The 12,262-nt window shown below is 38.7% G+C and overlaps 1 protein-coding gene across 2 annotated transcripts; it reads left to right on the top strand.

The window, feature by feature from the left end:
* The first annotated feature begins 781 nt into the window (after nucleotides 1-781).
* b4galnt1a (beta-1,4-N-acetyl-galactosaminyl transferase 1a) lies at nucleotides 782-12,005 on the top strand. 2 transcript variants are annotated; one of them, XM_058644121.1, is made up of 11 exons: nucleotides 782-891; nucleotides 4,723-4,937; nucleotides 5,025-5,207; nucleotides 6,064-6,170; nucleotides 6,326-6,360; nucleotides 6,469-6,649; nucleotides 9,180-9,272; nucleotides 9,369-9,556; nucleotides 10,010-10,150; nucleotides 10,746-10,983; nucleotides 11,111-12,005. In XM_058644121.1, the coding sequence occupies exons 2-11, from the start codon at nucleotides 4,723-4,725 to the stop codon at nucleotides 11,320-11,322; spliced, it is 1,593 nt and encodes a 530-aa protein (XP_058500104.1). In that variant the 5' UTR covers nucleotides 782-891; the 3' UTR covers nucleotides 11,323-12,005. The 2 variants fall into 2 exon arrangements, with proteins under 2 accessions (XP_058500104.1, XP_058500105.1); XM_058644122.1 differs by lacking the exon at nucleotides 782-891 and adding an exon at nucleotides 4,338-4,565.
* The last annotated feature ends 257 nt before the right edge of the window (nucleotides 12,006-12,262 follow it).

Below are 12,262 nucleotides of genomic sequence, written 5' to 3'. Positions count from 1 at the left end.
TGAGCATGTGCTGCTTGACATCAAAAAGTAAAATCTAAGTGTGTGTGTGTGTGTGTGTGTGTTTCTTTAGTAGACTGTGTGGACCAATTGTGAAGCAAACCTATCTTTGTGAGGATATTTTTGACTGGTCCACACAACTTGAATGGGCTTTTTAAAGAATTAAGACCTGGTTTTGGTGTTAGGGTTAGGCATTTAGTTTAGTGATGTTTAAGATTAGGGTAAAGAGCTAGGCTAGGGAATGCATTATGTCTATGAATGGCCACACAAAGAATGCAAAACGTGTGTGTGTGTGTGACAGAGAGGGACAGAGAGAGAGGGATAGAGAGGGAGAGGGAGAGAGAGAGGGGGGGGATTCAAACCTATCACTGTCACAATATTTCAGGTGATCCATGAACATTCAGTGGGCTTTTTGAAGATTAAGACTTGATGACTGCTGGTAAGGTTGTGGTTAGGATTAGGCCTTGCTGTGGTAATTGTGTTTAAGGTTAGAGTAAGAAAATTAAGAAATTTATTTAAGTCAATGTAGTGTCCTCAGAAGTCATGGACTCTGTGTGTGTGTGTGTGTGTGTGTGAGAGAGAGAGTGATCGATGAGCACGTGTACGTCACACAGCGGCCAACGCCTCCACTGTGCTGGGAAAATGAAGGAACAAGCGAGCAGAAGATGAATTAATCCCGTTTCAGCGAGTTAGAAAAGTCACACCAGCTAAATGCGACCACAAACAGAAGAAGAAGGACATGGTCATCACCGCTTCCTGTCAGGAAGAAATACGTTGGAAGAGGGAGGAGTCGCTCCAACGCTCTTGTCGCTTCTTGTACAAAGTGGGCGCGCCTCTCAGTTACTGATCAGATGCTGCAAAGTTACTCACTTGAGGACGCAAGGAAACTAAACAGTAAGATCCGTGTACTCTCTCTCTCTCTCTCTCTCTCTCTCTTATGTCTCTTATTGTCTGAAGTTTCTTCGTGTCCGGTGTTGGGACAGTTAGGTGAATTGCCAATCGACTGTTTTCATCGATATTCCCCTGTTTATATTAACCAGAGAGCGCCCAACCAACTCACTACTTTAAAAATGTAATGTTGTGTATAATAATAATAATAATACTAGTATAGTGGGCTTTGGATTCATCCGTTCATCTGTTAAAATGTACATACACAGGTTATTATACATGTTGAATAGGTGAACATATGTTCTTCTAGGAAATGAAGCTCTGGAGGAGGCTTGCTGCCTGAACCTTGAACCATATAAATAATTTGTCACTGAAACCCAGCGTTGAATCACCCCTAATTCGACGCTACTCCTCTGTCTTTATAAATTATTAACCCATTGTGATAAGATTAGCTAATCCTTCATGTATGCCTCTATGCCTCTCTAACATATGCAGCAAACACATAGTAAAAAATAACGAAGCTTTATAAACATCAGGGAATATGTGATTATTCAATATCAGTATAAGGTTCCATGTATATTATCAATATAATTTGTATGTACTGTGCAAAAAACGAACTCTTTAACTATACCTGACAAGCGTTGTGAGCCCTAACATAGGCTATATATAAATATATAGAGTACTTTGGACCCTGGTTGTAAACTATAGGCTACATTTATGATTTATCAGCATCTCCTGAATAGTATTTGGCTCATTCTGTGTCAAATCAGATTATTGGAGAACGTCTCACTTTGGTCAAACCTTTTTTATATCACAATATAAAAAGGGTTTTTATATTTTATATTTATATAATATTGTGATATATTTTTTATATCACAATATAAAAAAGGCCAAAATTAAGAAATGTTTAGGGCAGGCTAATCCAGCAGCAGGAGGCAGAGTATTGTGTTCTGATGCTGTGTGTGTGTGTGTGTGTGTGTGTGTGTTATCATTTTGTTTTATGGCCCTTAGCAAAGTAAGGTGAAGTATTCCAGCAATAAAGACATCAGCCACATATATTGCCCATAAAAGTAATGTTATAGTGTGCATGTTATGATTTGAACAACTGCATACTAACACACCCTTGAAAGTTATTAATGGTACCAGCTTTAGTTTTTTTTGGTTATTTTTGTTTATTTAGTCATGTTTTTTCTTTTAAAAATGGAACATGAAATGTATCCTGAATTATATCAGATCTCATGTCTAGAAAGACCCTGGTATACACAGGGAAATGCTATTGTTCCTGTACCTATATGAAGGGGGGAGCTTGCTGCTAGTAATGGATTGGGTTATTGTGTACACAGTTTAGGCCCCTCCTCAAAATTTACATCTAACTAGCTGCTAGGCCTACCTCAACTCTGTGGTCTTCTCTTCTCTGTGACTAAAGAGAGGGGCATTAACTGCATAATATGAAAGCCTTTTACCAGAACATGGATTCATTATTTTGTTTTTTGTACAGCTAAATAATTTCACTGTTTACACTAAATTGCTCCTGGTTTTTGTCGAGATTATCAGATTTGAAGCACATATCTTGTTGGGTTAAATCGGCAGCCGGATCTTGCTGTGCTTTGTTAAATCTGCTTTGTGGTTGGTTCAGTTGCACAGTAGTGTAGTTTACTTCCTACTTTAACTTGCTAAATAGAGCTCACAGAAGACATTTATTCACGGCATTATATACAATATAGAATAGAAAACACAACCTCATGTACTGTGTTCATATATATATATATATATATATACATATATATATATATATATACATATATATGTATATATATATATATATACAGTATATATATATATATATATATATACTGTATATATGTAGGAGCCAGAGTTTTTGATTAAATATTCTCGCAAGGAAAGGAACGTGGCTTTGTGGCCCTTCTGATGTTATTTTGTTCTTTAGATAAAAAAGTACCAAGGACGACTATGATAGATAAAGGGATTAGGAGATATTTACTGAAAAATATCTAGCAGTTTGGTGAATGTTTTCTGTTTTAGAAGCTGTACTATGTTCGGTGTCACAAGGTTTTTTCACAATCAGGTCACTACATGACATTGGGTTGCATTGTCTTACTGTTGGAATCTATAGATCACAATCTGGAACATCAGGGGAATATTTCTATGTGTTGTTGATCCTAGAGAAGCTTGGATACATGTGGATAGGAAAGTAACTTGGATGTATTATAAAAGTCGCTAAGTGTTTAAAAAATTAGGTTTTAAATCATGTCAAATTCAGCTTCATTCTCTGCTCTCTGTTGGGCCATTGCCACTGTTCCACACACACACTCACACACACACACACACACTGTTCAGTGTGGAACAGAGTCTGCAAATATTAACTTAACCCTTTGATAACATGTAGGGAAGTGACATTTTCACAGTTTTGGAGGTAATTTATCACATGTTGCACATAAACCGAGCCGCAAAAGTCCACCACCGTCTTTTCTCTCTTCCTCTTTATCCGCAGCATCTGCAGCATCTGCAGATGCTGCAGATTGTTTATTTGTTTATTTGTTTATTTGTTTCTCTCATGAAAACTGCAGCCAGTTTTCATGAGAGAAACAAGCAATTGCGTTGTTGCTTTTTTTGGAAGCTGTGCTCGTTTTGGTGTGAAAAGCTGTTTTGATTGTTGTGTTAGTTTTAAATCTATAAATCGTCATTCACAACCTCACAATGTGCTGTGGCGACTCTTCCTTGCCTTGGTGACTGAGGAATTGAAACGGCACATACAAGTCAAGCCCATCGGAACCTCCTTACAGCTAACAACTTTGATTGGCTTTGGAATTAAGTTCACTTTTGCTACAAGGCGACTTAAGGCAGGACATTTAGACAAGTGTCGGAAACTGTATAACAGGGACTGCAGAAAACCCCATTGTCAAATAATAGCAACACAGAAACAGGAGAAATTACAGATAAACTTAAGTCTGCAGCAATAAAGTGGTTTGTGCTCTGTCAAACAAAGGACTTAAGTTTTCCCAAGTTTTCCTACCCCAAAAAAACAAATCGACCTATGCTACCTCTGATTGGCTAGTACTTATCAAATCAAAGCAGGGTGCAGGTGGGAAAACTCTGCTGTCAACTGTGTGTGGGGGGGGAAAGGGAGGGTTGGAAGGATCTAATTTAGGATTTAAATAACTTACCAAAAATAGCTGCTTGACAACTCATGAAGCTGGGAACAAGCCCAAATATGCAACTACAGCAAACCAAACCAAAGTTGTTTATACTCATCGGACTTGGCAGGAGTCCGCTCCCCTTTCTGTTCTTCTCTAATTCATTTCCTCATATTTTAGATTTAGATTTAGATAGAGGTTGTAGAACTTTCTAGCAGGCTAAGCTATCATTCTATTTATCTATTTATTGTTAAAATTGGTATCAAAGCACTGTTGCCTTTAAAGTGCATTATCAAACCCTTTTTGTTATATTAACCTTCGTATGTGCCGACTTGTCGGTTTTACAACATAACTAACTGACTGTCTAACTGCTGCTTAACTGCTCTCCAGCTACCGCTAACTGTGTGTGTGTGAAATAAACCTTCAGAAAGACAGTCGAGTTGAACCCGCCGCACAAGTTCTGCTTGCCCCGTCCAGAAGGGAGTATTGAGCTGAAAGGATCAGCCATTAAAGATCTGGACAGAGGTGTCAGAGCTTTTTTTGTGTTTTTATATCCGGTCACATGTCATTTTTACCACATGTTCTCAGCCACTATTGTCTAATATGTACAATATGTGAAGACCACAAATGCAAATTGAAGGGCAAAGTCCATTTTTGACATGTGTACTCATTTTCATTTCAGATGCGAAGCACCCATAAGAAGTGTCTTGGACTGATTTTTGTCAGTGTTGGTGTGCTGATTGCCGTGTTTCATACTTGGAGCGATGGGCCCAGACAAATTGTTGACATACAGCCACGAGGGGAGAGTCTACTTAACAAAGTCCTCGCACAGCAAAGTCATTACCTGACTAGTGGCCATGAATCCATTGCCTATCATGTTAAGGACAAAGTGGCTAGGTGTGTTATTTGTCAACGTATTATACCTAAATTTTGCGTTGACTTCATACTACTTATCATCTCACTGCTTCTTTCTCTCTGACACAGTCATTTGGCTCTGAATTCATGCTTATGCCTGGCTGATAAAGAGTCTTTTCAACTGCCGCTCTCCAATCTGCTCTTCCCGCGAGTGTGGGCCCATAAACTCGACGCTGCATTTTTAGAGTCCCATCCTGACCCTGAGGGTGTGAAGCATCACAGAGCTCAGGAGTACAGCCACTTTCAGAAGAGGTAATGTTTATATTATGAGTAACCCTAAACCAGTGACCGCTCCCCAGATCATCTCAACTGTCATCCCACAAGCTTTTCTAATTGACCTAATGGAAAGTTGTTGCTTGTCATTCGCTATGCAGTTACATACAGTGATATAGAGTATACAGATAGATGTTATTCTGCACTGGTATTACTTGCCTGGCGCACCTTCTCCAGTGCCATTTGGTTGGCTGACTGCAGGGTCATTAGCCAGGTACCACTTTTCCTCAACGTTTCGCCGATTTGTACCGAAATGTCTCCTGATTTTGACAGGGATATCTCCCTGCAGCCAGCCTTGGTGTTGTGCCTGCTCCAACTCGTGTCCTTCCTCCTCAGCCAAAGACGGAGTTTGCTTTCCTCTGCCTCTTGGCCAGTTCCTTCAGGGCCTTCCACTGGTTTGCTTCTGTCACTTGCATGTCCCTCAAAATGATCCTCCAACAAGGTCACGGCATCTAACTTCTGCCAGATAGATGATGGTTCTCCATCCAGACTCCTAGCACTCACTGGCAAGATCAGTGTATTACAGCCTCTTCCCTTTCTGAGGCAGCTTCTATGCCGACCTCCCACAGGACTGTTAGCTGTGCTGTGTCTGTAATATAATATAATATAATATAATATAATATAATATAATATAATATAATATAATATATATATAATATAATGCCTTCCCTAGCCCCTTACCCTAAACTTAACCCAATCCTCAAAAGGCCCTTTCATTAACTAATCGACTGTTAATTTAACACCAGTTCTTCTTTAAATAACTATTTTTATAATACCTGTCTTAATGACTGACTGCATTTGGAACTAAATGTATTTCCTGTTTTTTCTCTATAAGGTCCTACAGCCCTGCAGATTTGCCGATTATAGCTGAGGCCAACAGTCCCCTTCAGTATCCCACCCAGGGAGTGGAGGTGCGACCCCTCAAAACAATCCTCATTCCTGGTAAGAACATATTTAGCATGTAACAACACACAATATCGAAGAAAAAAGTGTTGACTAATGACAGTGTCTTACTTGTTGGTGCTGCATTTGCTTTTTAATCGTAATAAATCGTTATCATCCAGCAAAGAAAGCTAATCATTTCTGTCTCGCCAAAGGTTTGGGTGTGAAGGAAGAAAAAACCAAACATGAGGTAATTTCATAATTGGCAATTTCACAGATGTTTACATACCTGTTTCATGAATATTGTGTTTTACTGTTTCAAATGTTTCTTTTCAAAACCATGTAAATTATATCACAGGTGTATTTGACAGCAACTCTAGGGGTGTTTGACGTTGCCGCCACAGTGAATGGTGTTGCTGTTAAAGGAGAAGGCGAGAAGCTCATGACACTATCGAGTCCTTCCCTCCCTGCTCTGAACAGGCAGCTACAGTTTGTCACCTATACAAACACAGTTTTCCACCCAAAGACGGCCGATACAGGTAAAGTTATTATTTGATTAATATCTTGAATGGAAAAGTCGAATGTCTTATGCAGAATGTATTTTGCGTCAATTCAACGCACTTAGCAAACCGCGAAGGCTGCACTGAAATTTCAGTCAGAAAAATCAGAATTAGGTATTTCAGCCAAATCATTCAGCCCTAGAACTTTATTGTTTTGTCGGTTTGTCAGCTGGAGCAAACAGAAACATCATAATCATTAACAGGGAAACCTTTGAACTACATATAATGATCTGTATCTTAGTGTTTGTGAAGCTCTATATTAACCTTAACTACAGCTGGCCTTACCTTATCTTGACCGTAACGTCATCCTAAAATGTAATTGGGGACTTACTTTGTGTCTAGAGCTGCAACTAACGATTATTTTCATAATCGATTAATCTGTCGATTATTTTCTCGATTAATCGATGAATCGTTTGGTCCATAAAATATCAGAAAACCATAAAAAATGTTGATCGGTGTTCGTCAAACCTGGAAATGATGATGTTCTCAAATGTCTTGTTTTGTCCACAAACAAAAGCAAAAACAAAACACTTGTTTTGTTTTAATCATGAAAAAAGCTTCAAACCGATGAATCGATTATCAAAATAGTTGTCGATTAATTTAGTAATCGATTCATCGATTAATCGTTTCAGCTCTATTTGTGTCCCTACAAGGAAGGCAAGTCCCCCATAATGTGACTGTGTAAACAGAACACACACAAACATGCTGTATTTTAACCCTAAAGATTAGGTTATAATGAAACATGGCAGATTTCACAAAAAGTCTTACTTGCAAAAAGTTTCAATAACCCTGAGCTTGAGGGTCAAAAGGTAAAAAAAAAAAAAAAAAAAACGGTTAAAAGTATACAATAAATAAACAATGGAGGACAGTTTTCCTGAAGGCTTGCAGGTTATTGACAAGATGATCTGGGACCAGTGAAGGATTAGTGGAGATTAAACACAGTGAACTGAGAGAACAAGGAACAGGTGGAAGAAATCGGGGAGTGGTCTGCAAATAGTGTGTCTATACTGTACACACTCTAGCTGTGTCTCTGTTTTTAGTCTTGAGTGAGCAGCCGACTCAGAAGCCGAGACAGAAGTCAGGCGCTGTGAGAGATAAGATGGTGTAGCCCGCACAACTCATGTCACCAATTCCCACTCTTCTTCTAGTAGATTCCGGCAGAATGTATACACGGAGAAGGTAAATGCTGCCCTCCACAGTTCAAAGTCCTAAATCACTAACCCCTAATCAGCCAAAACATCCTAAAATCAGATGTATTCAAGTATTATCTGATATATAATAAATGTATGTATTTCATTTTTAACGTAGTTTTAGAACTAATAGTAGTATTGTTTTAGGCTGTACCGGTTTATTATTATTATTATTATTATTTATTTGTTTTTATGTAATACTGGACGAAATGGCTGAGAGACAAACATGGATGAGTACAATTATTCTCCTTACATCGCTTTCCATAAGCAACTTTTACTCACATGGAATATGATTTACTAGCATGACTTATCTCTGCAGCGATTACTGATTTGGAACAACAGGTAATGCAATACTTACAACATTTATGTATGTCAAGTATTCAGTCAGTTCAGTCAACTCTATAATTATTACAAATTATTATTATTACAAACGTTTTAAAAATATGAAGAATGAGTTGAAATTACTCTGTAAGTCACTGTCAACGTTAGATGATAATAAAAAGCTTCTAAATTATACCTACTTTTTGTATTGTTATTAGTTTATTTTATGTATTCTTCTTTCCATTTGTGTTTGGTATGCAATTCCCCAGGACACACCAGACAACAAGACAACCACAGATATAAAATTAGAGGAAGCACTCAGAGAGTGCAAACCGCCACCAAGGCCATTTGTTAGATGGATAGACAGAGTGAGAGACAGATGGACGGACAGAGGGAGGGAGGGAGGGAGGGACAGACAGTCTCCCATAGTTTCAATTCATTCCACAATCTCTGCAAACGTCTGCTCTTATGTTCTGTGTGCTGTCATTTACAGCACCAACTATTTCCCTGTATTGTACGTTGGTGGTCGCCAACAAAGCGGTAGTTCCTCTTCTGTCTGACAGAATATGATTGAGTGCATTGCTGCCTCTCACTGGTTTAGGTCTTAAATTGCCACTTCACATCTCCGTTACCAGGCATCAAACTCCAATACCCTAGGGCATAATTATACCCTGTGTGCTTTCTAAACCATTTATACCATTGTTGACATTAAAGTGAATATGTAGATATTTACACATGACTAGACACATGTCCACTTTTGATTTGAGTTGATTGAATACTAGCACAGTGACAATGGGGCAATGTGTTAACCGCACAAGCTGCAAACTGTGCGAACTGATTCCTGTTCCTCAGAGTCTCATGTGTTGTAGTTATCTGTTGTTTCCAGCTCAGTGTTGCTGGCCCAGGGATGCTTATTAATGCTACGCATAAGACAAAACAGTAGATGATACGCTGTCATAAACCTGGGTGATTCACACTTAGTATATTTTGCTCCGCAGTCAAGTTTGCAACAGACGGTCACCAGGCGTTTTTCAGCATTAAAGTTGGACATGGACCCATGCCCAAACTTTACAACTCTGGATATCAAAAAGGTTTGTGCGTTATAATATATTGAATCTGTTTCATTTCATGCAAAGTGTATGAATACATTTGTTTTTTATGCATGTTTTCTTTTTCTTCACACTTAGAGTACAATATTAGCGCTCTCGTTACCATCGCCACCAAGACCTTCCTGCGCTACGACAAACTCAAAGATCTCATCAACAGCATAAGAAGCTACTATCCCACTGTCACCATAGTGATTGCAGATGACAGTGAACACCCTCAGCCAGTGACTGGGCCTCACATTGAACATTACATCATGCCATTTGGAAAGGTAAGACATTGTGTGTATAAAGTATGTCAATGTCAGAATGTCAGAAATACTCTGACCGCTGTATCCTGCTCAAGAGTTGTGCTTTAGAAAAAGAAATGTAAACCTTTGTGACCACATATCCGGTTTCTCAAACCTGCTGAAGCAACATTAGAAACCCATTTTTTGGCGTATTTTGTTTTTTTAATATCAATATTGTGTATTGATTATTATACCTAGTATTTTTCTGTATTTTTGATTTATTTGTACCGCTGCCACGATGACCCAATTTCCCCTTGGGGATAAATAAAGTTATCTATCTATCTATCTATCTATCTATCTATCTATCTATCTTCACCCTGTCAGAATCAGCTGTTCAAACACAGGTGGCCTGTTAGACACACACACACACATTGATTGTGATTATGTAACAGTGCAGCTAATATGTTGTGACCACCTGTCGTCGACTGTATGCAGGGATGGTTTGCAGGAAGAAACCTGGCAGTGTCTCAAGTGACCACGAAATATGTGCTCTGGGCGGATGACGACTTCATCTTCACTGCAAACACTAAGTTAGAGAAGATGGTGGACATCCTAGAGAAGACCACTCTAGATCTGGTGAGTAACTGCGTGTTTGCAGATGTTAATCAGTGGTTTGCAAAGCAGCCATTTTGAAACGTTTTAGCAGGAAAAGCACAGATACTGTTACTGATCACATTAACGATGGCTCTGTTCCATTCAAGTTAGTCAGCAGCACAGTGAGACAGCAAGAGAGCTAAATGGAACTCAGCCATTATTTGTCATTAGTTCCACCTTTTGATTGTCCTCTTGTGACCTGACAAATGGCTGCTGTGCAAAGGGCCTATGTGCCATAATTGTGATGGTTTGTTGCTTTTTCTTTTACTTTTGTCTCTGGTATTAAATCAAACATATACACAAGATGTTGAAGGTAAGTTATAAACTATTTTAGCCCTAAAAAAAACTATTGTATCTATCTCTAAATAAATGTTGAAAAGCACACTCACACACTACTTCTCCCTGTAGAGGTAAAAGAAAAAAAGGCTTCCAAAGCTTTGTTTTGAAAAGCAGTAGCTCTGTGTAAATGAAGGATGTGTTGAAAACGCTTTCACAATCTTGTGATCTTTTTTTTTCTCTACAAGACTGCGTAATGATTCGCCTTTACTGTGTTGACAGTGTCACTTAATGATTTCAGGTTGGTGGTGCAGTGAGAGAGGTGACGGGTTACACTGCAACTTACCGTCACACCATTTCAGTGGAGGAAGGAGGAGAGGAGGGCGACTGTTTACATATGAGACATGGATACCATCATGTCATTGAGGGATTTCCCAACTGTGTGGTAGCTGACGCTGTCATCAACTTCTTCATGGGACGGACGGACAAGGTGCAGCAGGTCGGCTTTAACCCACGTCTGGCACGAAAAGGTCACCTGGGTGAGTCTCATTGGATTAAGATGCTATTTAGGATTAAGATTGTATTTAAGACACATTGTGAAACAGAACTCAACAGAAGATCTAAAAATCTGGTTGTCAAAGCAAAAACTATGTTTTGTGATTGCAGAGTTCTTCGTTGACGCACTGGGCTCCCTCCACATTGGCTCCTGCAGTGACGTCATTGTAAACCACGCATCAAAGATCAAACTGCCCTGGGGACAAACAGACTCACAAAAAGCCTACAAAAGTTTCCGCTACTCGTCCTCCACTGCTGATGTTAACCTCCATAATGAAGTCTTCTACTTTAATAACAGGTTCAAGTGCATGACGAGTCAATGAAAACCAGTCGTGCACAGTATTACCGACAAACACGCCAAAGATCGTTTGATGACTAGTGACTAAAACAATAGGCTGCTACCTCTGTGACATCTATGTTGGTGCCCTCACCGACAGTGTTTTTTGTTTGTTTATTTATTTTACACAATGGAGATTTGCATCTGCCGTGACATGAGTATGTAAAATAGTGTTTAATTTCACCACAGATATGTATATATATATATATATATATATATATATATATATATATATATATATATATATATATATATACATATATATATATATATATACGTCTAATATCATGCATCCCTACTGAAAACCCCAACAGACTAAAGTAGATAACAGACCATAATTGTGACAATTTAATATAAATTCAGTACAGAAATGTTCTGTTCTTGAAATGTTTTGGTTTTTTTTATACTTTTTTAAGCTTTTTCCTGATCCAGCTGCTGTCATTTTAAATAGGATGTCAGATGTTTGCAGCTTTTTCATTCCAAGCGTCTTAGAAACTGTTGCAAACTCGGGACAGTGCTCGCTCACTCGCTGTGTTACAGCCACATTACAAAGTCCACGCTTGTCATGTGATGGCTGCACAAAAGAGATGATTTTGAATGTGACATACTGTAAGTGCAAGTGTTACTGTAATTTGCTGTGCAAATAAACGTAATGCTGAGTTTGAAGAAGAGTCTTTGTAACGGTGTGCAAGTAGAACGTGTGGTTATGTTATATTAATAATATAGTAAAAGTAATATTCTAATGACGTGTGTCATGCTGTTTCCCAGCTGACTGTGGGGGAGAGCCAAGACAATAAGACTATTGTAAATGGCGTGTGTGTAGGTGCAGAGAATGACCAGTCAGATACTGTGCTCATAACTTTAGTTCAGATCAGTACATATGGCAAGCTGTTTTAATATGTACTCGCTTGTCAGGATATTCACTA

The sequence above is a fragment of the Solea solea genome, chromosome 11, assembly GCF_958295425.1.
Source record: "Solea solea chromosome 11, fSolSol10.1, whole genome shotgun sequence".
NCBI lineage: Eukaryota > Metazoa > Chordata > Actinopteri > Pleuronectiformes > Soleidae > Solea > Solea solea.
Note: the sequence above shows the minus strand (reverse complement) of the source record. Positions and strands in the feature narration are given on the sequence as shown.